Source organism: Podarcis melisellensis (assembly GCF_964234715.1).
Source record: "Podarcis melisellensis genome assembly, chromosome: 2".
NCBI lineage: Eukaryota > Metazoa > Chordata > Lepidosauria > Squamata > Lacertidae > Podarcis > Podarcis melisellensis.
The window spans coordinates 56745394-56773149 of NC_138529.1; the positions used below are offsets into that span (position 1 = coordinate 56745394).

At 43.0% G+C, this 27756-nt stretch overlaps 1 protein-coding gene and 1 long non-coding RNA gene across 3 annotated transcripts in view; both read left to right on the plus strand.

Annotated features, from left to right (window-relative positions):
- LOC309360192 overlaps positions 1 to 1816 on the plus strand; it is a 50819-nt gene extending 49003 nt beyond the window's left edge. For both annotated transcript variants that reach the window (XR_014163948.1, XR_014163949.1), the window contains exon 4: positions 1519 to 1816. This is a non-coding gene — a long non-coding RNA (uncharacterized lncRNA). The remainder of the gene's footprint in view (positions 1 to 1518) is intronic.
- Positions 1817 to 5556: 3740 nt separating this feature from the next.
- Positions 5557 to 27756, plus strand: part of JADE2 (jade family PHD finger 2) — a 139765-nt gene continuing 117565 nt past the window's right edge. Inside the window, exons 1-3 of the mRNA XM_081893298.1 lie at positions 5557 to 6595; positions 22792 to 22849; positions 26466 to 26551. Of these exons, the coding sequence (XP_081749424.1) occupies positions 22792 to 22849; positions 26466 to 26551 (144 nt within the window). The 5' untranslated portion in view covers positions 5557 to 6595. The remainder of the gene's footprint in view (positions 6596 to 22791; positions 22850 to 26465; positions 26552 to 27756) is intronic.

The following is a 27756-nucleotide window of genomic DNA, read 5'->3' on the forward strand; positions in this document are numbered from 1 at the left end:
AACAGGGTTTGTTGCAAGCAATTATTGCAAGGTATTTTATGTTTTTTATGTATGCTGATTCAATACTGTTGTATTAATTTGCAGAAATAAAAAAATGGGGGGGGTGCAATTATGACTAAATGCAAAGAAGTCATAAGAAGCAGCACCTGTTCAAGCCTTCAGCAGTCTCAGTCTGCGGAATATTTATGGGAAAAGTAAGTAAGAATCTTGTGGTTCTTGTAGAGAGCCCTCTTTAGTTACTGATTTAAGACCATATAAAACCCAATAAAAGATAAACTCTTTGTTACAAAACATCTGGTAATTCCACTTGTGTTTTCATCATGCAAAGGCTATTTCCCATTTTCCTTCCAGATAAGCAAATGCAAGTGGGAGTATGGTCTTAGTGAATAAAGATGGGGCGGGGGGGGGGGGGGAGGAATAAAGCAGACATCATCTCCAGAGATAAAATTTCTTATGTATTAAACTGTTAAGTGCATCGTTCTGCCCTTTCAGTAGAGAGAATTCCTTTTGGGGTTCCCAGTAAAGTCTGCACAGTACAGCACTGCTACCATACACCATTCACATTACTGAACCATCTTCAGGGTTAGGATGTGGTGGTTCTTAGTGGGGCAGGGGGTCAGATTCAGCAGTGGCTGCTGCTACAGGAGACTGCATCAGATTTTCACTCTACTCCATCCCCACTCCAATTTAGCAACATGGTTTTCCTTTGGGTTATTGCTTTTCCATTTATCTCAAAGAAAGTATATGGACAGGGTTTGTGTGTTGGGGGGTGGGGGTTCAGTTCACGAGGGAAGGGTAAATAGAATAGAACATTTGATTTGTCCACTCTCCACATTTGTGGAGTCAAATGGGATGCACTGTAATGAATCAAAGCATGGAATTTATCAGAACGGAGCAAAGCGTTATGTGTGTATATAATATTTTCACTATTATCTCAATTCTGTAAATTGTTCAAGGATAGTTGGCCAAATCCTATATAAAAAAGGTAAGGGCTTTTTTTAAAAAAAGTATATGAGCATTTAGTATATTGAATTTATGTTTGAATTTGATACCCCAGCTTCAGAAGAGATAATATTATGCAGTGAACTCCCGTTGCTTGGTCCCTGCTCTTGCCAACCTAGCGGTTCAAAAGCACGTCAAAGTGGAAGTAGATAAATAGGTACCGCTCTGGTGAGAAGGTAAACGGCGTTTCCGTGCGCTGCTCCGGTTCGCCAGAAGCAGCTTTTTCATGCTGGCCACATGACCCGGAAGCTGTATGCCGGCTCCCTCAGCCAATAAAGCAAGATGAGTGCCGCAACCCCAAAGTCAGTCACAACTGGACCTAATGGTCAGGGGTCCCTTTACCGTACTAGATTTATTATTATATTCATTTCTGCAGTGAGCAAATGTTTGCTGAACTTTGCATTTCCCGCCCCAATTTCAGTATTATGTAAACTGTGTTTCTTATTTATTAATTTAATAATTGTTTTCTAGAATGTATAATTATTCAATACACCAGTGTGTCTTTATGTTTCCTAGGAAGCTGAAGGAACAATACATGAAGTTCCCACATAGTCACTGAAACTGACCAGATAAAGACCTCCTCAACGGTTTTGCTGCAACCTGTAGATCAGAGATGGGGAACCTGTGGTTCTCCAGATGTTGTTGTATTACAGTTCCCATCAGCCCCAGCCAGCATGGCCACTGGTCTTACTATTTTACAAACGCAGAACACCTGATGAGGGATTGTATTTCTGAAAGGGAAGCCGGTGGAAATGGGCTGGCGGGGTGAGAGGGGAATGCTGCTTATGATTGCTAAAAAGCCATGAGTAGTAGAAGACAAACCTAGACAGCATCTTAAAAAGCAGACACATCACCTTGCCAACAAAGGTCCGTATAGTAAAAGCTATGGTTTTCCCAGTAGTGATGTATGGAAGTGAAAGCTGGACCATAAAGAAGGCTGATCGCCGAAGAATTGATGCTTTTGAAATTATGGTCTGGAAGAGACTCTTGAGAAAATCAAACCTCTCCATTCTGAGGGAAATCAGCCCTGAGTGCTCACTGGAAGGACAGATCGTGAAGCTGAGGCTCCAATACTTTGGCCACCACATGAGAAGAGAAGACTCCCTGGAAAAGACCCTGATGTTGGGAAAGATGGAGGGCACAAGGAGAAGGGGATGACAGAGGATGAGATGGTTGGATAGTGTTCTCGAAGCTACTAGCATGAGTTTAATCAAACTGCGGGAGGCAGTGGAAGACAGGAGTGCCTGGCGTGCTCTGGTCCATGGGGTCACGAAGAGTCGTACACGACTAAACGACTAAACAACAACAAAGTAGAAGACAATCTACTATTGATAAAATCTTTGGCTTTAGTAAAAACAACTCCAGTTAGTTCAAACAAGTGTGAGAGATAGAGCAAAATGGAGACTGTGATTCTGCTGTTGATGTATTCAGTTGCATACTGGAGTATGCAAAGCATATGTGCCGCAGCTAAACTATCCTGCCCATCCAGTTCTTCACCCTGTCATGACCTGCTGATGATCATGCCAATTCAGTACACTTTGATATTTTGTTCCATATGCCAGACAGAAGGCAAACCATGCTTATGATTAGGGCTTGAAAACCCCACTGGATCCCTCCAAAATATCTAGCATATGATCAATGTTTATTGTATTACATTAATTATTCCCTTTTTCTGGCAGAGGACATGTGTGTTCCTAGGGCCAAAAACAATGTGGTATGTTCCATGGCATGTGGTTCTGTAGCCTGGCAGAACAGAAGAGGCTAAACACAAATGTGGGAACAAGGTGATAATCTGACTCATTTGTCTGCCAAACTATCTACCTAGAAACTTGTGTATGAGGCACCCCAGTGGCTTCACTGGTTCTAAAATACACCAGCAATTTACCGTATATTACTATCGCACTTCTAATGTACATATGCTAGAGAGTTAGTCATCAATAAATCAGAGGCAGCATGGTTTAATGAATGGAACACAGTGATCTGTAGCGACTTAGGCTTTGAAAACACAAAAGAGGATAGATACTCTGCCCAAGAAGTGCACCAGGGTCTAAAAGTTTATAATAATATTACCACAGAGTTAAAACTAAGTGGTAATATTACCACAGAGTTAAAACTAAGCACACAGTTTGAATGCTACTATGAAGGCCTCATTCATTTGGCTAAGTTCCATTTGTTCCCTGTAGAATATACCCTAATGATCACTTTTCTTAATATAACTGCTGAGGGATGTGTGTTAACTCTGGGATTTATTTATTTTAAATCTTCACTGGGAAACACATGAATGGTTTTCCTAAAATGGCAACTCCCCTGAATCTTGCAGTGGCTCTGAGGCATCCCCAGATAGTTTGAATGTACTGGGGTTCAAACAGTGAACATCTGGACAGAAAAGTTGCAAAGCTGCTGACCTTATTTTGGCAAAATTGCAAAATAATGCAGTTTTTGAGCTTTTTTTAAAAAAAATAGGCAAAAACAGCACTGTGACACAGGCTTCCATACGTCTGGACATTTGCTGCTGCTGTGAATGCTGGAAGGAAGACCTGCTCCCTGCTGCAAGGCCCATTTCCACCTGACTCACCCTGAACAGCTAAAAGGCTCCTGGGAGGCCATTGGACATTGCTGGAACAATTTTTGGGTTGGGGCAACTGGCTGAAATGTTTTTAAATGTTTTAAACGGTTCTAATTTTGGTTCCTCTGTTTTGTTTTTGTCAGGGTGGTGGTGGTTAAATGTTTAGTTGGGGTTGGCAATTATTTTAATTTTGGTATAACTGTAAACTATTGTTGTTATTGGTTTCTATTGATTTATTGGTTTTCTATGTTGCTTGTATACTAGGATATTTTGTTTTTTAATGTTTGGTTGTGTGTTTATAGATGTTGTAAGCCATCCAGAGTGGCTGGGGAAATCCAGCCAGATGGGTGGGAAATAAATAGTATTATTATTATTATTATTATTATTATTATTAGCCCAAATTCCTCCTGAACACTGCTAGAGACAGCTGGATTCCAGCTATGTCTGGGAAATCCCAGACATATGGAAACCCTAGAATGTATAATTCCAATACATGAGGTAAATATATAAATACCTTCATATTTTAGGACAAGGGTGGTAGCTCAGTGATAGGACATCTGCTTTGCTTGCAGAAGGTCCCAGGTTCCATCCCTGGCATCTCCAGGTAGCGCTGTCTGATATCTTGGAGATGCTGCCTGAACTGCAACAGCATAGCACTTTATGTTTCCCCTAACCACAACAATACTGCAATGTTGAGTGTTAGGAGAATGTAGCTATCATCTCAATAAGAAACCCTATGCTGGGAGGGATATCTGGTTTTCCTACCACATCTGAATAGCACTTGCACATGTACCAGTGTAAAATCCCTTAGCAAGCCTACATCTTGAACCCAGAGCTTTGAGCAGCAGCTCCTGAGGAAAGTTCTACTTTTGAAAATGCACAAGGTTCTCAGTTAAGTGGGAACCACTCTAGAAAGGCAAAGCATTATTAACAAGTGGTGGTGGTGTGCGATGCTTAAGGAGGCACTTGGGGGAGGCTGCTGCCTTGAGTGGGCGACAGTTGATCAGGCAGAAGGCCTCCCCTGCGTGAAATAACTGTTATTTTATGAGAAGTAGGTGCCTGCCTCAAGCAGGCAGCGGTGGGTGTGGCCAGCTGGATGTTGGAGCTCTTCTCAGCGGCGGCTGCTGCTGCCGCCGCCACCACAGAAAACAGACAGGCAAGAGCAACAGCAACAAACACCCTTCCAGCAACGGATTGAAGTGTATTGTTTGTGCATCACAAGGTCAAGTCGAGAACTACAGGAGGGCGGACCTGGCTCCTCTTCTTCCTGTGCAAACTGGGCAAAGTTCTTTTTCCTCTTTGCCCTGTGGAAACCTTTTGGTAGTAAAAGAGGGATCGAAACAAACACGGCTCAATGGGGCAAAATGTTAAGCGCCCCCCCCCATATCTGTGTGTAGGGAGGGGGTGTCGAATCATGCCGTTCAACCCCAGCTTTCAATCTCTCTCTTCCCCCCTTTTGGCACGGTTGCTGAAAAGGAGCAAGTGCTTAACGTCAGCATGCTCCCGGCTGTAAGTGATCTGGATAACTATTTGAATTAAAAGCGACCCCCCCATGCCCGTCTCTCTCCAGAGTGGTAGTATTTCAGCACAGAGGTGGCCGCGTAACTTTTGTGACCCGCGGGAAAACGATTCCGTTCCGATCTCGATTTGCAACCTCCTCCCCCCCCCCGCTTGCTTCACTCCCTCACCTCCCGTGCCCTCCTAGCGAATGCGAGCTCCCCCCCCCCCAGTCCCCACGCGCGGTTTTCGCTGCGAGGGTCTCTTTCCTCCTTTCCGCGGAAGAGGTTTCTTGCTCGGCGTTTCTTTCCCCTTAATATCCCTCGCCGCCCGCCTTGCACCTCATCTGTTATTTGCAAGAAACGTCTTTTTGACGCAGGAAGAAATGGCAAATTTGAAGTACGTCATTAATATGGCGCCAAAAGATTTTGTTAAGTATAAGCTTATTTTTTGTAAGGTTGCAGCAGCAGGCTAGTGTGTACGCCTGTGCATAGCTCCGGGGAGGTGAAAGCGGCGCGGTACGGGGGGGGGGGCGCCGAGAGAGAGAGAGGGAGGAAAAAAGAGGGGGAGTGTGTATATATGAGAAGGGGAGGAAGCAAAGAAAGTGTTGCAGCTCTGTGATCTGTGTGTGCACTGCTGCCGCCGTTGTGTGCGCGCGCGAGGCTGAAGATCATTGCGAAAGTGACCTGATCAGGCTTGTAGAGAGAGAGGGAGAGAAGGAGAGAGGGAGAAAAGGAGAGCGAGCCCGTGTATGCAACCCGACCTCTTTCCAGCTGCCCAGGGCACAAGAGAAAAGAGATGGGGACTCAGCGCATCGGAGGGAGGTGAAGGCGAGGGAGGGGTGGTGGGTGAGCGGTGCGTTGGGGTGGGAGGCAACACATGCCGAACACAATCAGGGATGGGACCCACGTTTGCTACTGCCGCCGCCGCCGCTGCCGCCGCTGCACCTGGACCTGCTGCTCGTCAGGGAGAAACAACAAACAAGAAAATAAGAAATTGAGGGAAGGGGGTGCGAGGGGGCGTGGGGGGGAGGAAGAAGGTGGGGTGAAACCGCCAGCATCACCCTAATTTATATACTACTCCTTTGAAGAAGTCCCTTCTTCGCCAGCAGGGGAAAAGGGGGGTCGGAAGAGAAAAGAAGAAAAAGGGCAGTCGCAGCAGGATTTCGGGCAATTGCAAAGAGATCCGAAAAGAAGTCTGGATTTAAAAAAGAAATAGGAACACGCAGGGCTCGCTGGATTTTGCACAGAGCGGCCATCTCAGCTGGAAGCAATTCTTTGGAATTGATTTTTTGTTGTTTTTGTTTTTAATTTTGCATCCATGGAGTTACTTTGTATCTACTCCTAAAAGAAGGGCATCATCTTCGGATCCTACAAGGGGGATGGTTTGCCCCCTGCGCAATGGTGCCGGATTAGTCTTTGCAAAGGGAGATTCCATGAGCGGTTACGTTTTTGGAGCATCTCTCCCCACACCTCTCTGGTAACCCGAGGGACAGTCTCAACTCTTGGAGGACGCTCTTTCCCAGGCAAGGTAAAAAGGGTGGAGAATTGCTCCATTTTTTATTTTTTTTGCAGCTTCTCTCGATCCCCCCCCTGCATTTGTTTTACTGCTCCCTGACTGTGCTGCCTGCAAAGGAGGATTGGGGGTGGAAGAGTGTGTAGCGTTTTTAGACATGGATTGCGCATGTTGGTCAGTCATGTTTTAAAAGGGAGGCGGCAGGAATGTAAACAACAACTTTTTAAAGGATCAGAAGCCTCAGGAAACGTTTCCTCGAATTAATGACTGCGGCAGAGCTAACCCCAAAAGGTCTCGAAGCAAGAGGGTGGCCGGGAGAGGGGAGTTAGACACGTTTTATTGAGGTGGAAGGGGGAAGAAGGCGCTCGAGGGGCAAAAAAGGGTGGCGGGCGAAAAGTGCGCGGCGTGTGTGTGTGTGTGTTGTGCCCTGTATCCGCGAGTAAAGAGGTTCGCGCGGCAATTAGCAGAGACACGAGTTTCATTTTTGTTGATACGCAGCACGTTTTGGAGCCTTTGCATGTCTTGAAGCTGCACCCACATGATCCGCTCCTCTCACGTGCTAGGGTTGTGGGGTCCCTGCCAGCTCCTGCAACAGACACAAACAATGCGCCCAGGAGGCAGGCAGGCAGGCAGACGAGAAGAAGAGGCGCCTTTCCTTGGCGAGGGTGGGCGAGCCCGGGTGGGCTTGGAAGGGCGCAGGCTTTTCCGGGGTGCCGGTGGCTTTTGCAGCCGGGCTACACAGCCCAGCGAGGGCGGTGGGCGGTTGCCCGGGCTGGGAGGGGGCAGGGCGAGAGTCGCGCCGCTGGGGGGCATGGAGAGATTTGGGAGTGGAAATGTACAGGCAACGGCTGCGACGGAGCTGCGCGGTGGGGAGAAGGACTGTAGGGGGCGTGGCTGTTGTTTACCTTCTCAAACTCTCCCGGCTCCCAACGGGCTCCTCCGGGGGCGTCTCATCTCTTCCTCCATCTCTGCCACTGAATCCCTCCCTCCCTCCCTGCACTTCCTTGCAGGCTTTGCACTTTGCCTGGGCTGGGCTGGGCATTCCTCCTGAGGGCGGCGCATCCTCTTTTCCTGCCCTGCTGCCCCCACCCCTCGTGCGGACACCCGATGCCCCGCTTGCGGCTGCTTTCTATCTATACAGTGCATTTATATGGAGTCAGAGGGACAGAGACCTGCAAGGCGCAGGCTCTGCCCTGGAAGCCCACCCCTCGTCCCAGAAGTGTGTGGGCTGGTTGTGGTTTACATGACCCTGAGGACAGATGCTACCTCCCCCACGGTTAAACCAAAAGGCCTTTTCTTCCATTATGGTTGTTTGGTCTCTAGGGCTGAGTCCTCTTGTCAGCTTAACCCCTGCAGGTCTTTCTTCACTCAAACAGTCTTCTCTGCTACAGGTGCCGCTTATACTCTCTGTCGCCCCCCCCCCCAAGTGCTGAACACCTTTCTGTCTTTCCCGGGCTTGGTCAGTCATCTTTTCCAGGCTGAGGGCAGGCATTCTGAATAGGGGGAGATACCCTTCAGCCAAGGGTGAGGTTCCTGTGGCCCTGCAGGTGGTGTTGGACTCCAGCTCCCACCAGTCCCGGCCAGCACAGTCAGCAGGTCAGGGATGATGGGAATTATAGTTCAGCAATGTCTGTAGGGCACTGTGTGAACTACCTCTGGCCTTCAGCCTCCTGAGCTTCATCATGGTGGGAGGTTGAATACTGGTGAAGGAGAAAGCAAACAAATGGCTGGGAATCTTTAGGCTAATTTGGGTGTCGGAAGATGCTCAGAATCAACATGGAATGAAAATAAACACATAGCTCACCCTGTCCCTCCCAGTCCTTCATTCTTGTGTTTCCCACGGGATTAGATTAGGCCTCCTTCAACACTTATTTAAAATGAGTGTTAATCTTTTTTAAAACAAAAAAAACTTTCCCATACAGCTTGCCTACCCCATCCCACCTTCCATTTTTTCTCTGCTCCTTTTCCAAAATCACATGTAAAAGGAAGTCTTGACTTCCTTTTACATGTGATTTTTGTAGCAGTGCCTGAGCTTCCTACTCTTACCCAAGATTGTTCTCTTGCCTCTTTAACATTCTTTGATGCATTCTGCACTTTGCTGTGACCCATGCTTCAATGGAATCTCCTTACCCTTCTGTTAAATTGTCAGTTATTCTGTCACACACACCCCTTGCTATTTTCCTGTGCCACTGAGACAGTCATACCTTCTTTTGATACTTTTCCATTGCTGGCACACTGTGACTATGTCTCTTCTGTATAACTTTGCTTCTCCTGTAGTCCTTAATAGTATTAGCAGCCCTCAAGGATGCCCAGGTGCCCATCTTCTCTAGCTTCAGTAAGCCCCACAGCAACATGATCATGCTCACTCTGTATTCCTGTTCTTAATTGCAATCCTCATCCTTTTTGTCTGCTACTTGTTGATATGTGGATGCCGCCTTCCTTTGGTGGGACTGTGAACACCTGGAAGTACCATAAATCACGAGGACTGCTTGGTAGATTCTGGGTTATTGTCCAGAAACTTAGAAGTAAACAGAAATGCAGGTTAGCATTTAACTGTTGGTTAATCTCCCTCAAAGCATCTCAAAGATAGTCACTTTCTCTTTGCCTGTTTCTCCCTCAGTCATCTTCCTCTGTTACTCTTCATTCCTAAGTAAATGATGCTTGATGGTCCTTGCTTTTTCCACGTGTCCCTTTCATTTCTCATTTTGTCTTGCTTACTCTCCTTCATCTTCTGTGGAATTGAGTTCATAGAAGCAAACATTTTAATCTCTTCTCTCCTTGCTTATGTTTGCATAAAGAAAAAACATAATCTCCAGAAGGTTGATTTCTTCAAGTAGCTTTGCAAATTGTTGGGGCCTCCCAGCTGTCACTCTGGGATATAAATTAATCTCTTTGCCCTCCACCCTTGAAACTTTGAGCACATTTTCCCTACAAATCAAATGCCCGTCTTTGATCGTGCGGCTAACAGCATTTTAATTTTAGACCTAAATTGAATATAATATCCTAATTGCCTTTTCAAATGCTAGGGAATCTGTCAGCACCCCTCTTAGAAATTGCATTTGTAGTTTTAAGTTGAGGAAGATGAAAATGCACCTGATCATTGCAAAAAGCAACTGAATTTCAGATGCATCTGTATAGATCCCTAGGTGCTGTGAACCTTATGCACAGCAGCAGCAGCTGTTTGCAAACAGGCAATTGATTATTCCTCCAACTGTCATTAAACGCAGTGCACTAATTTGGTAAATCTACATGCAAAATAATATCAGAAAGACCTTTGCAAATGAGTCTTTGGCTCCTGATAGGGCAGCAGATCACTTCCCTCATCTTCTCACTGGGGTTAAGGAATATTGGCCTTTAAGAACTATACTTGACCTTTAAACATTTGCTGGCCCCTGAAGTTGAGGCATATTTGAGACTGAATGAAAAATAGTTTGTATAAAGGTCAAGTTTGCTGTAGGAAAATTCAGCTTGGGTTTTGACAGCCAAGGCTGCTGAAACAGGGCAGGAAGGTAAACATATTCCTTGCTTATGGAGGCTGGCCTTACTCAAAATTTCCCTAAGGTTGTTGCCACTGAGGATATAATTGGAATAACTATAGTTGCCTGCATTGACATGGTCAGATGTTGAGGAGGACAGAACTTTTAATGTTAGGTAAAAGAGGAAGTTTTGTCAGGAAACGCTTTTATCATGCAGAATTGAGAAAAGCTGTCCCTGCTGAAATTGCCTTGTTTATATAATTATTGAAAAGATTGAAACTTTGACTTCTGTGGACTTCTGTCATGCTAGTCCAAATAGGTATCTTAAAGTCGCATTAACTTCTGTTCTGATTCCAAGAATCTTAAGGCCTGACTATGTTTACCCTCCCTTAACCTTGTTTGTATGAAGTTAAAAATGAGTAGTGAAAGTTGTAACCTGTCAAATCTGGCTGTGTGAATGGAGGCCTGGGTACTCCTCTGGCACTAACACACATTTTTCATTAACCTTCTGATCTTGTTCTATAAATAACAGAATTCCTGTTCTATAAATAACAGAAAATGGGAGGTGAGAAGTTGTGGGAACAGAAGACTGAAGTATGACTTAAGTTGTCAGTTGTCAGATACATACGTTGGAGCTGCTTCTGATTTGGGGAAGATGTTGAATAGTTTGGGACAATAGTGCACAGATAACTGTGGAGAAGATAAATTTGCTGCTAGGGTTGCTACTCTTGAGTTTATTTATAATTTTATTTATTCATTCCATTTATATCCCACCTTTTTTCAAAGGAGTTCAAGGTGGCATAGCTGGTTCTCACCTCTCTTTCTTTAATCTCTGCAACAACCCTGTCAGTTAGGTTAAACTGAGACTAGCCCAAGGTCATCCAGTGAGTTTCGTGGCCAAGTGGAGATTTGAACGCTGGTCTCCCAGGTCCTAGTCTCACACATTAAGCACTATGACTTCACTGATAGATAGCTTTCAGTTAAAAGCTGTAGACAGTAGAAGTTATTTTTCTCCCTTTGCTAGTAGTGCAGCCAGCAGCTGGCTTTGAAAGTTGGTTGCCAAATCATTTTCAAGGTGCATATTTGCCAGTTATTGTAGGATTCCAAAATTAAGGCCTGAAGCATGCATCTTCTGTCTTTGGCTACCCACCATCTTTCAATAATTCTGTTTAGAGTGGGCTATGCTTAGTTGCATTTTATTATTGGTATGCTTAGACATTACTATGTTGGTGATGCCCATCTCTCCTCCCTATATCTAGATTAACATCTGTTGTCATTAACTTAATAATAATATAGCAATAATTTATTATTTATAGCCCGCCCATCTGACTGGGTTTCCCCAGCCACTCTTGTCTGTCTCTGTTGCTAGTTTGTCTGGATATGTCTTTGGATAACCAAAGGGTTAGCAGAATAAAGAGAGTCAGAAAGGGAAAGTAGGATCATAAATATGTGTGATAAAAAAATCCTCCTAGATATGGAAAAATGCAAAGCAGACAAAGTGAACACAAGAGTTTTGTTTTAAATTTAAATGAGCTTAGAAGTTGCTCCAGGAACCAAGATAGTGAGCATGGCTAAAGCAAAATCAAAAATACTCAACTCTAAGAAGTACACAGTGCTAGTTTAACCCCTCAATCAGAGTAATTGAGCCCTTGTTGCATCTTGAAATGTCTGAATGCAACTCTTTGGTAGCTTTTTGCTGGGTGATTGCACAGACAAAAATGTAGAGTAGTTTCACTGGATCCATCTACCAGCTGCTTTTTGGATACCAGAGACCAAGCAATTTCAGATGGAAGCTGCATGAGTCATGGGGTAGGAGAGAGAGAAAATATGTGGTGTTCGGTGACCTCTGAATATGGCCAAACAATGCTTTCAAAGCGGCATTTTTATACTGATGCTCTGCTAAATAAATAAATAAAATGTTTACATGCTGTCTTCAGACAGCAAACTCGCACAACAGCTTGCAAGATAATAGAACAAATCCAATAGCTGCTGATGATTAAAGCTATGTAAAGTAATACAGCAGAGCACAAAAATGCAGAGTATCCAAAACCAGCAGAGAACAGTTAAAATCACCAGGTTAAAATCATCTAGCTGACATCCTAGAAGACCTGGGCATATAAAAATGTATTCTGGAATCGGGCTAGGTGAGCTGACCCTGGGAAGGGAGTTCCAAATGTGGGGACACCACAGCTGAAAAGGCCCCCTCTCTAACTACCACCTTCAGAAGAAGGGGGCTTGCAGAAAAGCCTCAGGTGACAAATGCCAACCGTTGGGGAGACTCATGTGGAAGGAGGCAGCCCTTTAGGATCATAGAAAGTTGCCATCAACTGGGTCAAGCCATTGGTCCATCTAGCTCAGCTCTGTCCACACTGATAGGCAGCCGCTCTCCAGGGTTTCAGACAGGAGTTTCTGGAGATGCCAGGGATTGAACCTGGGACCTTCTGCATGCAAAGTAGATTCTTTACCACTTCACTATCCTTCATTCCCCTTAGAAACCCAAGTCCCCAGCCATTTAGAGCTTTAAAGGCCAGCACCACCACTTGTGCCCAGAAACTGACTGGCAGCCACTGTTAGCTGGACAAGCAACTTACAGTTTTCTTCATTCATTCATTCATTCATTCATTCATTTAATAAAACTTAGGCACTGCTTGATTGTAAGCAACCCTCAATCTTCTTATAGCCAGTCTCGGTTAGCAGCATAGTCACTATATTTTGAAATAACTAAAGTTTCTGAGAAATTTGTAAAGTAGTCGCCTGTGCAGTGTAGTAGTTTAATTTACAGATACTACTGGAACAGGAATAACTGTAGTTGGGCCAGCAGGGATTGAAGCTGATGGCAGGAGGTGCATAATGTGGCCTCCAGCGACAACACTAGATCTATAGGCACCCACAAAATACAAACTTGATTCTTCAGGTGGGTGAAAAAAATCAAAAGATGAAAAGCAAAGCAATAAAATAGGCACATAGAATGAATACAGTTGCACATGGGTTAAACCAAAGTCCAAGTAAAGACCATCAGTGTTGTCAGATTATGAAGTATAGTTCCAGATTTGCCAGACTTGTGACAAGGGTTGTCATGAAAATGATGGTTCTGCTGACCTAGTCCGTTATTGAGCCTTAACACTGGCCAAGTTAGCTTGTGATCCTATACTGTGGTTTATCACTATGTACATGAGCTGTATCCAACATAATTAAACAAGCCAACTTCATAGCCAGTGTTTTGAAGTTGGTTTGTTTGGAAACTAAGCAGAGTTGGTCACTGAAGTGCAGGAAAATTGGAAGGGTCTCGCTCTCCCTGTCCTTTCACTTGTGCGATCAAGGCTGTTTCCGTGTCAAAACCAGGAGTGAAGCTAGATTGAATGGATCTAGATTTTTCATATGTTGGAGCTGGCAGAGGAAGAAGCAGGAAGTAACTTTTATCTTTGTTTAGAAAGATGACTACAATTATTGGAGTCATCCTTTGCAACGGGACCTATTAAGTGGAAAATGTTTACAGGAGGCACACAGCCCATACTTTCCACACAGGTCAATCTCCCATTCAGTTTCTACATACAGTGGTACCTCGGGTTAAGTACTTAATTCGATCCGGAGGTTTGTTCTTAACTTGAAACTGTTCTTAACCTGAAGCACCACTTTAGCTAATGGGCCTCCTGCTGCTGCTGTGCCGCCAGAGCACGATTTCTGTTCTCATCCTGAAGCAAAGTTCTTAACCTGAAGCACTATTTCTGGGTTAGCGGAGTGTGTAACCTGAAGTGTATGTAGCCTGAAGCGTATGTAACCCGAGGTACCACTGTAATCCAAAAGCAAGGCTAAGTGCAGGGCTTTAAATATAATGGGACTTTTCCTTCATGGTCTTTTATTAGTTGCTGCTCCCTCAGGTATTCAAGTCTGTCATATTTTTAGATGTTGAAACGTGTAGTGCATTACATATTCAGATATGTGCATAACTACTACTTTGTGTCGTTTTAGGGGAAATTGATTACTTTTTAGTGAAAGCATTTCTGTCAGGGATGGGAAGCACCTAGTTATGCTGGGGGTTTGTATCTGAGACTGGAGAAGGCAATAATTTCCACATCCTTTCCACAGGATCCCCACACACAACTAATGGGAATGCTGCAGTTATTGTCTTGTATTGTTATTCTGAAGTTGTTTGTCTCAAATGGGAAAAAATGAGTATAGTATTGAAGATGATTGATATGTAAACACAGGGACTGAAAAACAATTGAAGCTTTTTTGTTTGATTCTGTGTTTCTGATTCTATGGCATATTTCTCATTGAAATCCAGAAAATAACTTAAAAATGAGAACTAGAATTCACAGGGTTCTTTAAAAGAAGAAGAAAAACTGAATTATTGGACACAAACACCAAAACTTGGTGTATACCGCATGGAGGGGGGGTGGGTCACTTTTGCTTTTCAGTTATGCACCAGGAAAACCTCTCTCCCGTGGTAGAGGTGCAAGGTATCACCCAGTGTGTGTGTCATGCTTGATGGTGCAAATGCAGGAGTTTCTTTTTGGATATGTTTAGTTAGTCTACTCCCCTTCTCAACTTTGTTCTTTCCTCCAGTAGAGGGCCTTATTATCAGTTTGGAAACTTCTCTTTCTTGGAATAAGTAGAAGGCTAAAAATAAAAATTATCCAAGAGAAAACCAGCTAGGATAGTTAGATATGTGGAAGGGGCAGGGAACAAAGAGCTCAGTCCTACCATGTCTACTCAGCAGTAAATCCTATTGAGTTCAATGGCGTTTACTCCCAGATTAATGAGATTAGGACTGTAGTTTTAAAGCATGGTTAGGATTACATCCTAAGTGTGGTTAAGCATCTTAAAATACTAACAAGTACAGAACATAAACACAATGAGTGCCAAGTCAGTTCTATGCATTAAATAAAATATTTATTGAACCATTTAAATAAAATATTTATTGAACCATATAGATACTATAGAGGGAACTTTATCCATATTTTATTGTCTTATTGGCTTGTGTATATCCTTCTGTTCCATGGTATTGAACTTAGGACATAAGAATCCCAAACTTTATAGTGCTAAAGCTCTTTTTGGAAGGTCACTTCTCTTCTTTCATAATGTGCCTCTCTTTTGTTTGCCACGGAGGGAAATGTTAAGAGTTCCCATTGGTTCAGTCCAGGTAAAACCAATAAAAATAGCCAGATTGTTGACCAGGCTGGTTATAGGAAGCATATTGCTACAACACTTCCACTGGCTACCAGTCTGTTTCTGGGCACAGTTCAGCATTTTGGTTATAAAGGTCTACAGGGCTTAGGTCCAAGCTCTCTGAAAAACCATATTCCGTCATAGGAACCTGCCCTTCTTTCAGTTTCTCTACCCTCTCAGGCACAATTGGTAGAGATGCAGGAACAGGACTTATCGGTAGCTGCTCCCTCCCTAGAGAAGCTAGACTGGCCTCCTCTTTGTTGGTCTTGCCACAGCAGGTGAAGACTTTCTTGTTCCAACAGGCTTTTGGGAACTGACTGCTTTTAATGAAAGTTGTGCTAGGGGGAAAGGTGTAGTAGTAGCAATAGCAATATTAATATTAATAATAGAATGGAAAAGTTAGCTATATTATTATTTCCCAGCATCTTAAGTTTGAAAAATGCAGAGCACAAGCTAAACAAAATGTCAGCTTGGTCAGAAAGATGACAAAATGAGATCTAGGAGCTTAATTTTCAGATGTGCTCTGAGCCAATCTTAGGAGTGTAGGAAGCAGCACAGTCAGACCACACTGGTTCTGCCTAGCTCAGTATTTTCTACACTGGCTGCCTATGGCTCTCCCAGGTTTCAAGCAAAAGCTTTCTTTCGCCAGTCCTACCTGGAAGCAACAGGGATCGGACCTCTCGCATGCAGTGCTCCATCACTTTGAAACTTGAAGCTAGTCAAACACTAGTCGATGGAGCAGGTGTGGAGGGGCATGACTAAAAAGCTTTAAACCTCATTTGCTTTACTAGCTTCAGGCTTGAAGATGGGCTTAGAGTATTTTGCACTCACTGTGGGCTCTTATCATACACAAAAGCCCCAGAAATCTGAATTTGATTGATAGCCTTTGAGAACCATGAGAACGACCTCTTTGCTTTTTATTGTAGAAGAGGAATTTAGAGCACCTGGCTTGGACTCATTCTTTTCAGATTAATAAGCCCTCTTGTCTGAACCTTGAGTGAGGCCTAGTTTTTACTGAGGTACTAAATGTGGGTCTTGGATCACTTTATAGTGCAAGTGAAGTTTTATACGGCTGTGAATGCTGTATGACTGCAAATAGTTCTAGCCATTCCGCCCCCCCCCCCAAATTATGTTATTATTATTATTTGGTATAGAGTATTATTCAATCAAGTGATGCAGCCTAGGGTTACCTAGGCCTTACATAGTTTTGATTCACAAACTGTAGAAGGGAATGTTTTATGGCACGGAGCAAAGAAAATACAAAGAAGAGAATGAAAACCCAAGGATCAGTAAGATACTTTTTAAGGAAAAAGGTTAGCTGTATTTTCTAGAAGTTACCAAGCAGTTTCCATGAAAGCTAAAAGGCAGTGAGCTGTCCCGTGTGTTTTTAACTGACAAAAAGAAAAGTGTCTGAAAATGGATTGCTAGAGAAGAATTACAGATTCAGAAAGAAGATTCCTAACATGCCACCGGGGGTGCTGTTTTCTTTTTTTTTATTATTCAGGTATGTAGGAAGAACAAACAGGAAAGTGGTTTCTTTCAGCCGTACCACAACTTGAGAGAACACAGAATTCAGTGTGTGCGTTTCCCTTGACCACCATAGGATAAAAAATGACTAGGGATGGGGAAATTTGAGCCCCAAATGGGACACTGTTAAGTAAGGCGTTCCAAAGGCAGATTATCTGATGACCAAACACTTTTTTTCCCTTTTCTACAATTTGCTCTCCCAAGACGGTATTTGAATAAATTAGTGATATTAAAGATAGAGATTCCATTCACATGTTGGAGTGGTTTAGGCATTTGCACATTACGGTTGCTGTATAATTCTCGCTTTCATGTTAAAGAGTGCCACTCTGGGAGAGACTTTCCAGGCAAAAGTACTTTAGATCTTATTAGCATCTCATTTTATTCAACTTCTTAGTGACCTGCCACAGGGGGAAGTCTCAGAAGTTGCCTCCTGCAGTTAGCATTGTCAATTTAAAGTGTGTGTGTGTGTGTGTGTGTGCGCGCGCGCGCGCGTGTGTGTATGTGTATCACTTTGAGGCAATGGCTTTGTGGATTGTAGTGCTGTTGCAAAACTTATTCCTACACTGGGTAGGCTGGCTGATTGAGCTGTGTGGAAGAAATTTAGAATTTATGCCAGAATTCTGCCAGATCCTTGCAATATATGCCACACAGAATAATGTTGTTCCTTCTGAAAAGTTGTAGAACTTGAGATACACTTCTGAGGGACAAGGCTGCTGGGCTTGCATATATGACTTGTTTATGCACGTTATCAACCTTAAGAAAAAGTGCGTGTAGAAATAATGTAAATAGAGGATTAGTTTATGAGTGGTTTTTAGCAATGAAAGTTAAGTGGGCTCTCCATGTTCAGGCCAAACAAATGACTATCACCTCCTGTAACTTGCTGTGAGCCTTCATAAGTATCTGGCTAGCTGAGACCGAAAACAGATTCCTGATCTAGATGGCTTGGAATGATCCAGCAAGAAAATGCATATGTCCACAAGTGAAAGTTTTCAAATAAAATGAGGGAGCAGGCCATTGTAAGTCAGAATTTTCTACGCCTGAGAGAATGACACAGCTAATGCGTAAAGCAGAGGAAGGAATGCATAGAATGTCATTTCCCCTGCTGGATAGGGTAACCTAGTAATCTAATCAGCAGGTTGTGGTTATTTAGAGACTCTGGAACCGCATATAACATCCAAAGCCTGGCAGGATTGACTCAGCTCTTCTTCCAAGGGAAAAGGGGAGAGCACAATGCAGCTTGCTGTTAGGAGGCTCTTTGAAGAAAACCTTTGAAAGAACATTCATCCTTAATTTCTTTTTGGAAGAGTAAAGTTCTCAACCCACATTCCTGCAGTTATCTGCCAGGCCTAATAACATTAGCTTGCTTACTGGTGGTCTGCTTTGTACATAAAGTAAAATTACTGCCAACACTGGGGCTTCCCTTACCATCTCTGTGTGTGGCACCTGTGCCGTGCAAGGACCACTGCCCCCACAGCATGTCAGGTCTTTATAAATGCCTATGGCTCAGTTGTTCAAGAAATATAAAAAGGTCAAACATAGTTGTCATTCTGTTGCACATAGATTTTGAGGAGTACCTTGGGACGGTTATAAAAACATTCTTAGATGCTTAATCATCTTTGGCAAATTTAGTTAGTAGATGTGATGAACCAGGCTCTTGCCTACAAAATCTCACTTTAACAAATGTGCTGGCGTTGAACAATATTTTATTGTTTTTTTGCTGCAACAGACTAGCATGGCCACTCTTCTAGAATTTTTATATCTTTGCAGCAAACTTACTCAGTGCCATTAGGCAAGCCGTGAGCACTCAACCCCAGACCCCATTTGCTATATGAGGATAATAATGCTGGCCATCCTTACAGGGGTGTTGTATACTGAAGGAATGCATGTGGTGCCCTTGAGCACTAAAGCGTGTTTTTTAAATAAATGCTGATTATTATATTGTGACTGTTTGCTAACCTAGAAGGACTTCACCATAATTTCTCATGTTATAGGAGCAGTGTGAAAGAACATTAGCCTCTCAACTTGGTGCAAAAGGGGAGGAGACAGGCTTTACTAGCATCATTGTACACCTGACAGCTTAAGTATCCTAGAAGAAGCCTGGTGATCTCTGCCAGGTAACTTGTTTACTCCCGATTCAGTGACCTAGGCTCTGGAGTGCAGTGCATGCTCATGGACGTCCTACACCTACAAGTGTTTCTCCATTTCAACTCAGTGCCGAGGAACTGGGCAGACAGCATCCTGTGCCATTGAAGTGGCACAGGGGATTCTGAATTGGCACAAATAACTTTGCCACAGCTGGCAACAATATTAAGAAGTAAAAGTCTCAGTGGAACTTAGCAGAATTTTGTAGCTCTGAGTCTTGCACCCTTCAGGATATTTTTGCATTTAATTTGCCCCACAAATACTTTTTTGCAGGAGAGCTTGTGAGGGACAAATATCAAGTCCTCAAATGAATCTTTCTCTGCCCATTCTTAGTTCCAAAGAGTAGAAGCTGCTCTGTTAAGTATTTATTTTTTTAAACTGACCTGGTCAGCAAAACCCCAGTAGGAAGATGCTCAGTTGGAATTTCAGCTTCATAAACTGTCTTCAAATCCATCTGCGGCATCTTTCTCTCTCCCTGAAATCTAATGGCCCTGAAGTGCAAGGCTGGTTTAATAACATCTGTTCCCCCTGAATTACTGGAGAAAAGTATTGATATAGCCATATTGTCAAGAAGTAATTTTAATCATGTTTTGACAGGGCAATTCTTTACCACAGCGTTGTCAGTAAAAATGTTTATGTTACTTCGCTGTTATTATCCTTCGTAGTGACATGGTAAAACATTGCACATGTGCTGGAAATGAAGGCAGTGCTTAGGATTTTATGATTTAGTATTTATGGGAATTCCTTTGCGGATTGTCATCTTTTCCAAAGGATAATAGCATCCTGTGGTCTTGTCATCAAGTGCAATTTTCTCCTAATAGCTCTTGTGATTAAACCACAAACAAAACTATTTTCCACAGTTTTGTTCTTTCCTTCCTCATTCCTAGAAGAAGAAAAACAGGGTGGTGGTGGTGAATGGTATCTAGTCATTGGTACCTTAGAGAACCCCTGCCCTGCTTTCTTATGGTGGCAGCTTGTGAGATAATGTTGTACTTGGGGATTAAAATAGGCTTATACTTCTTTAGTTATGATGAAACCAGGCGTATTTTGGAAAATCTGAAAATGCACAGAAGCAGCAGAAAAAAGCAGGCCTTTGTTGTTAGGGTTTGCCAAATCAGGACCCAGAGGTTATGTGAGTGGTTTTAAATCCCCCTTTGCCGTGAGAAAAGAGGTAGCCAGAGCTGCTTCTGCCTGTTTGTGTTCAACCAAAGGTGAACCGTTCTGGAAGATTTACTAATGCCATCTTGGTAGTCAAGATAACCCCACAATTAATTGGTAGTTGTTGCAGCAATGAGCTCATATATGTTTATACTCACTTGCTTTGATATAAGTTAATGGGCTTGCTTTGATGTAATCCTTATCTGTGGACTTGGGGTGCTGGGCTCTGAGCCCAGAAAAGGGGAACTATCTGTCAGACTTGGGTATTTGCCACCTATGCCCTCATCTGGGCAGGTGAAGCAACGGGAAGGCCTAGACAAAGTGACCTTTGCTGCTTTGTGTATAAAGAATGTATGCATGTTTGTTTGGGCATGGACAAGCCATCTCCTTTCTGTGGTGTCCATCCCACATCTGCAAAGGCTGAGGGTGCTTACCTTTTTCCTCTCTTGAGAAGTACATAGAGCTAATGCAGGAAGTTGGAAGAGCTCAGATTAATTTTACTGGATCCAACGTTTACCTGCATTGCTTGGAAATGTAAGGCATGTGTGTGCATGTGCACGCTTTCTCTTTCTATGTCTCTGTGGGAGGGCCCCCCCATCCCGGAAGGTGGGAGTGAAGGGATCGGAGGATGGTACCCATGACGCTTGCTCAAAAGTCCTAATGCCCCCATGGGCCTAGAAAGGTTTGTGATATATGACTTGTGCAATTTGGACTAGATGTAGTGCCATCTGTTGCTAGATAGCAATATATAAGGGAGGAGGAATTGAGAATAGGTGTAGTAAGGATCAACTGCTCCATTTGTGCTGCATAGCGTATCACTGTAGTTACATCCAGCACAGTTAGCTGTGATGGTGTGTTCACAGCAGGGTTTCTGTACAATTGGTGTGTGAATCTCTGCTGCCCTTAATATTCTTTTTCTCTCAATATACTTGGTTCAGTGGACAGTAGGAAAAAGGCTTTGAATTAACCAAGGATACTGTTCTTAAAAAATAAAGGAAAGCATAAGAGTTCTAGGAATAAGTGTTCCTAGAAATAACTTGGGCCATGTCTGCATTACAGTTTATATGGAGTGCAATCTGATTTCCATGCACATCTGACCTGTGCACAGATGTGCATTCACCCTTATGCACCATAGCAGAGAGTTAATTGATGTAGATGCAGTGGGTTGGTATGTAACATGGCATCTGGCATACTTCTTCCTCTCGGGAATCATTTGTTTTGCAAACAACTTCCACACCTGCATGCAAATACTGTGAGAGGGACGCATAGGCTTTTTTGTTAGTGTTGTGTAGAAACAATACCACTTACCGTGAGCTCTGACCATTGAGATACTTGCACACCCACCCACTTTGTATGTACCAGCGGAAAGAGTGGTAGTGATAATGTGCAACACAAGTGAGGCTTTGAATAATTGGAAGACAGTTGGCTTGCGGTATGGACATAAATGAACTGAAGTAAAGATTAGCTTCTTCCATCTTAGAGATTTGGTGGTGATCTTGGGGTGTGCACCTCCCTCTCTCCTGTTTGAATATGAAATTGGGTTTGTGCCAAAAAATAAACCTCCAGAGTGGCTTCTTGTGCTTCTGGAGTGTGCTGGGTCATATCCTGATGTGGATCCTCTAGTTTAAATAGGCAGTGGTTCATTGGTTTGGGCGCTAAAGTACTGTAATAAAAGGTCATGGGTTGAGGAAAATTGTGCCAAGGTGCCATCTTTAATCAATAGTGGCACCCTCTCCTCAAGGTAAATGGCGTTTCCATGTGCTCTGGCTTCTGTCACGGTGTTCTTTTGCGCCAGAAGCGGTTTAATCATGCCGGCCACATGATCTGGAAAGCTGTCTGTGGACAAATGCCGGCTCCCTTGGCCTGAAGTAAGATGACCGCCACTCCCCATAGTTGCCTTTGACTGGACTTAACCATCTAGGGGTCCTTTACCTTTCTTTTTTACCTAGTTGCAAAAGCTCAGTAGGAGGCTAGTCTTTTAACCCATTTCATACAGGAAACTTAATCAGCAGCATAAATTTCTGGGAACAGAAACTTCTCCCTCAAACCCTTCTGAATGTCAGTCCTAAAATCTTGGTGAAAGCCCTTGTAAATGTTATTGACTTGGTGAAATCCGCACGATAAACATTTTACATTTCAGTGGCTTGTTGAATGGAGCCAGCCACCATGTGGTTCAATTTTCAAACCATTACCATGGGGCTATTTCTTGTCCAATACTACCATCTCCCCTTAGCAAAATAATTTCCACCTTTTATTTGACATCAAGTCAAAGACCGATGCTGTTGCCGCTATGGGCCATGGATGGTTTCTAAAGGGGTTCTCCCAAACTTTTCATCAACTCATTTGCTCCATTGGGCAATTGGCTATAAGTAAGTGCTGACCTTGATCCAGATTTAGATGCATGGTATCCTTGAGTTCTCCACGCCACAGTAATGGACATTCCTTAAATTTGTATTTATTGTAGAATTGGTTTGAAAGTTTTGGTTTCCACGAATTCTGCATGATTAAAAATAAAATACACCCAAGTGGCAGAGAAGTGTTACTGCACCTTAAACTGCAGTGGTTCAGTGATGTTCTTTTTCACTCTTTAAGCCCCTGGTAATTCTCTTGTCATTAGGCTAAGTATTCACTGGTATGGTTGGGTTAATGCGATGTGTGGATATCCTGAGATAACAGTGATTTGGTGCCATAATGAGTTTCCTGAACAGTAAGTGTAATATTCACTTTCTTTTGTTACAGATGGAAGAGAAACGGCGAAAGTACTCGATCAGCAGTGATAACTCAGACACCACTGACAGTAAGACCTTTAATTCAAGGCTTTGAACAAGATAACTAAACGATTCACCTCCAGCAGGGAAAGCATTTGAATAATTACTTTGCAGACAGCTGGGGAAAGCTACATTTTACTGGGTAGTCCCTGAACAATAAATTGTACTTGGGGATTGCTTTTCAAAATATGCTACAAGACGTTAATATCCACTTGCATATCTGGCAGTGGGGTGCCTTTTGTCTGATCTAAGTGTCCTTCTCCTTCTGTGAATGGTGCGCAAGAGGAAGCCATAAAATAAAACTGATTATAAAATTTTGACTCAGACAAAACCCTTATTAGACAGCACACTGCAACCTATCTTCTCTCATAACAGCTTAGTCAAAGGACACTGGGCTTCAGGAAGGAGCAAGTGTTTGAAATAAACTTAACTTTAAAACCAAAGTAGTCTTTGGCAAGGCTGGAAGCTATCTGATGGCTACGTTCCAGGAACAAAAACTGAGGAAGACACCAAACACAAGGAAGCCAAAAAGAGGCAAAGCCTCCAAGTGGTGCTTAGAAGTACAGCATTTTAATTGAAAGATGCAACATAGTCAACACATTTTGACATACAACTTCTTCTGTACTCTATGGGAACTGTTCTGGCTCATTTTTCCATCAGTAAATTGTGTAATTTAGACTCTTAGCACTTCAAGGGCAGAATGTTTGTTGGCATAAAAACAAACTGTAGGTGGTTAAACTGGGCATAGTGTAGGAATTAGTTTGGGATGTGCAACATGAACACAATTTATTTTAGTGTACAAATATTATGGACTCTTCTCCGTAACTTCCCATGCTCAGTTACCTTTAAACAAGCTACAAGATGTGGCATTTAAAACCGTGTGACAATCTGCAGCTACTGTCACTTCCTGGAAAAGGAAGGTCATGGCTGTGTTTACAGTTACTCTGCAGGAGAGCATTTGTCAACAGTTAAAACATCACCTACTGCATAAATACCAAAGTCCAACTGAGATAAGGTGGTGCAGTTTAATATTGTGATTAACAATGTTTTAACCCCTCAAGAGCCCTGAAGCTCTCCTGAAAAGTTTTTTTAGAGGTTTATTTTTTAGGGTTAATTAAAAGCCTGGTGCTGAGAGGAAGGGGCGATAGTTCAGGGATAGAGCATGTGCCAGGCAGGCAGAAGGTTGAATGGCTGGCATCTCTTGTTAAAGGATCTCCAGTAGAAGGGAATCAAGTGCAGCCTTCCCCACTGGTGCTTTGCAGCTGTTGTTAGACTCCCAACTCCCACTCAGTCAGTATTGCAAATGGTCAGGGACGAGGCCAGGTTGGTAAAGGCTGATTTAAACAAGACACTGCTAACTGAGTGGACAATACTGGTCTAGATGTTCTAACTCAGTAAGAATCAGCTTTATGTGTTGTGCTTTGCCTCTTGAGTTAGCCATGTGAGGCTGGATGATTCCACTCTTGGGATCAGACATTTCCTGGGGATTTTCCCTTGCTGACCCAAACTTCTAGGTGGAGTTTAACATTTCTTTCACATTTAACTTTTTAATACAGGGGTGTACACATCCAGGACTTGATACATTTAAATGCAAAATGAGAACAGCATATTATTACACATCTTTCATCATGTCTATACACATCTTTATACGCAAGTGTCTTTCTTAAAAGAATAACCAACCACCTCTTAGAATAGAGCGTCCAAAAGCTATATGCAAGTACAGGACTGTGATCTGCAGTGTTCTTTAACTCATGTAAGAGTAACAACACAGTACAAAAATTGGCTTGCATTTGGTTTTGGGTTAGATTTCCCCACACAGATGTTTTCAGAATAGTATGCATGGGTAGGCCTCAGCATGGCCTATATAGAACTACTTCCATAGCCTTTTACCCCATGAGGCAGTGTATGTGCATCATTACACATGCCGGCATGCTGGCAGAGAGTTTGTCTACCCATTCAGATTTATAAGTGTCTGAACTCAAGGAGGAGTTGACATGTGGGAGGGAAAGTTTGCCCTCCTGACCCACAGAATAAAGCAAGTTTATTCTGAACCGAGAAAGCCAAAAGAGATAAATGGCAGCATAAGGTTCTATGTTATGATTTAATTGGAACAAGTCAAGCAACAAGGACCTTTTTAGCCTGCGGGGACTTTTACTGCAATGGCAACAGCAGCTTTCCCTCCCTCCCTCTTTTTTTTTTTTTTGCAGACTCTCTGCATGGAGAGCCTTTTAAAAAAATGGTAAAGGTGTGATCTCTAGCACTTGAGAGAGGATCACAACAGAGCTTCTGCATAAACTATTTAAAGCAACAGCTAAAAGAGCAAGTTTCTGTGGCCTTCCTCTAAATAGCAGAACCACATAACAATGGATGGTTTTATCAAATACCCTGGCTGGCATCTCAAATTGGATTAGAAGAGACTTAACACAATTAACAACAGTTTGTAATCCTTGAATGTCTGCAACCTGTAAAATCCACTCATTCCGTGACTGCTTGTGTGAGTACTCAGCACCTCATGTGAAGTACACTTCAGTGACCAATAAAATTAAGGCTTGTTGATGACACTTGAGTTGCTACAAGGGCTCTTGCCGGGCTGCTTCATTGTAGACCTCACCATGTCTAAAAGCTGCCATTCTTGTCACTTGGTAAAGCACCTGAGTGGAGTTGCTCTAGCAAGAGACTCCTCCCAGGGCCATAGGAAGCTGCCTTAAACTGAGTTTATCTATACTGATCCATCTAAATAAATATTGTCTACATTGACTGGCAGTGGCTCTCCAGGATTTCATGCAGGGCTGTCTCCCAGCCCTACCTGGAGACGCCTGTGGGGCTTGAACCTGGGAAATGCTTGCAGTGATGGAGCAATCTGCTTAGCCGTGTTGAATCCTTCACTTTGGGTCTGCATAGGTTGGCTCACAGTGACTGTGATATATGATTAGCACAGGGGGAAAAGTAGGAAGGAATCACCCAACAAAGAGTTAGAGCTAATTAAAAACCTCAGCTTTGTTATTAGATTTCCCCTAAGGTTTGTCCACTCTTATTAGGCTTAAAGCTACTAGCCCATAACTGAAGCAACACTTGATACTTCACCTGGATTTGTATTTTCTTAAGACCCAGATGCTTGTCCAAATTAGAAGCATTTGAAGTACAATAGCTACACAGGATATTCAAGAGCATCATTTAGGACAGTGGTTCTCAACCTGTGGGTCCCCAGATGTTGTTGGATTACAACTCCCATCATCCTTGAGCTCTGGCCTTGCTAGCTAGGGGTGATGGGAGTTGTAGTTCACCAACATCTGGGGACCCACAGGTTGAGAAAGGCTGATTTAGGAGAAACCTATATGTCCAATCAAATAATGCATCTAGCAAAGAGATAATTCAAACAAGAGGCAACAGGAGCAAAACAAAGCTGCTGGCCTCATGTAGAACCAGTTTATATACCTCTGCTAAGTTTCCCCCAGTTGCTTTCTCAGAAGGTCTGGTGCATTGAATTATTCTCCTCAGCAACACAGTTGGTGTTCAGATTGCAGTCCATAGGTCCTCAACAAATGAACTGTAAATTTCTTGTTAGACACAGTTAGATGGTGATTAGACTTTTCTTCATGGAAGTCTTGCTGTCGTTATCTTAATGAATTTTGTTTTCGTTTGAAGGTCAGACAACATCAGCTTCAAGATGCTCCAAAATTCCAAATACAAAATCTGGTTGGTCAAGACAGAAGGAGAAGAAACCCTCAGAGGTAAGTTGCATTTCATCTTTCTATTCAGCCTCCGTGTTTGGCGGAGTGTGTGTGTGTGTAGGTTTAAATACAAAAAGTAATGATCTCAAACCTGAAGTTAAGGGCGGCACTTGACACACCAGCAGGGATCAGAGACACTAGAAGAAAGCCCATATCTCTCTCCTTAGAAATACATAAACAATTCTAGTGAACTCCCATCTGAAGATGCAGAAAGCACATTCCAGCACCATTTTAGTGCAGGGCCAGAACTCTGCTTCTCATAACACCTCTCCAGCTAACAGTTGTAGCTGGGGCTAGATCTGGTCCGAGGAATTACAGCTATATGACAGTTCCCAGTTGAGCTTTGCTAGAGCTGTCTGTCTAGTTGCTGTCCTTGGTCCTGCAATACCTAGTATCTGTTGGCTTTCATTGCACTTTTGATCCAGGTAAACCCCTAGTTCATCCCAAACTTGAGTCCAAGACAAATGAAAGCCTCTGCAGACATTCATTCACTGTCATTTGTATTCTGGTTCCACTTTTTGCCTTGACGTGGTAAAACCTTTATTACATGTTTACTCCTTGATATGCTTACATATGTATATATTTTAATTTTGCACCCTGGTGTGGAGCTGTTGGGTAAGCTGTGACCAAGCAGAAGGCATCCAGAGTTGTGGTATATGACCATCCACAGAAAGACTTGGGGACGGTCCAGTAAATGGCTTTCCATAGAGCTCACTAAAACCTAGGGCTAGCCTTGAGCATATCGTTTGTAGATGATGGAATGTTACCATCCTTGCAGCACTCATGGATCAGTCTAATGTGTGAATGAGCCTGACACAGTGGGAAATGCTCCAACAGACTTCCATATGGCTTCCAGTTTCTTTAGCTATTTTAAGACAATAGCTAAATTTGACTGGATGATGAGTATTCTCAGTAGACCACAGTTTAGAGTTATCCTACATCTCCCAACAAAAAGCAGTTTGTGTGTGCATTTGGGTGGTGCCAGTTTTAACTACAGCTAAAGATGCAGTTCTGCACTAGTAGCGTTTGGGATGAAGACTCCACATAGTGCAGGAACGAATGTATTTTGTTTATTCTAACGTTCATTGGCTGTGTTTCCACTGAAAACTTTGCTTAAGGCAATGCACAATAAAATTAAATGCACAGAATAAAAGAAGCAAAACAGCAAACTACAACTCAGCAGAGAACGAAGATCAAATTCTATA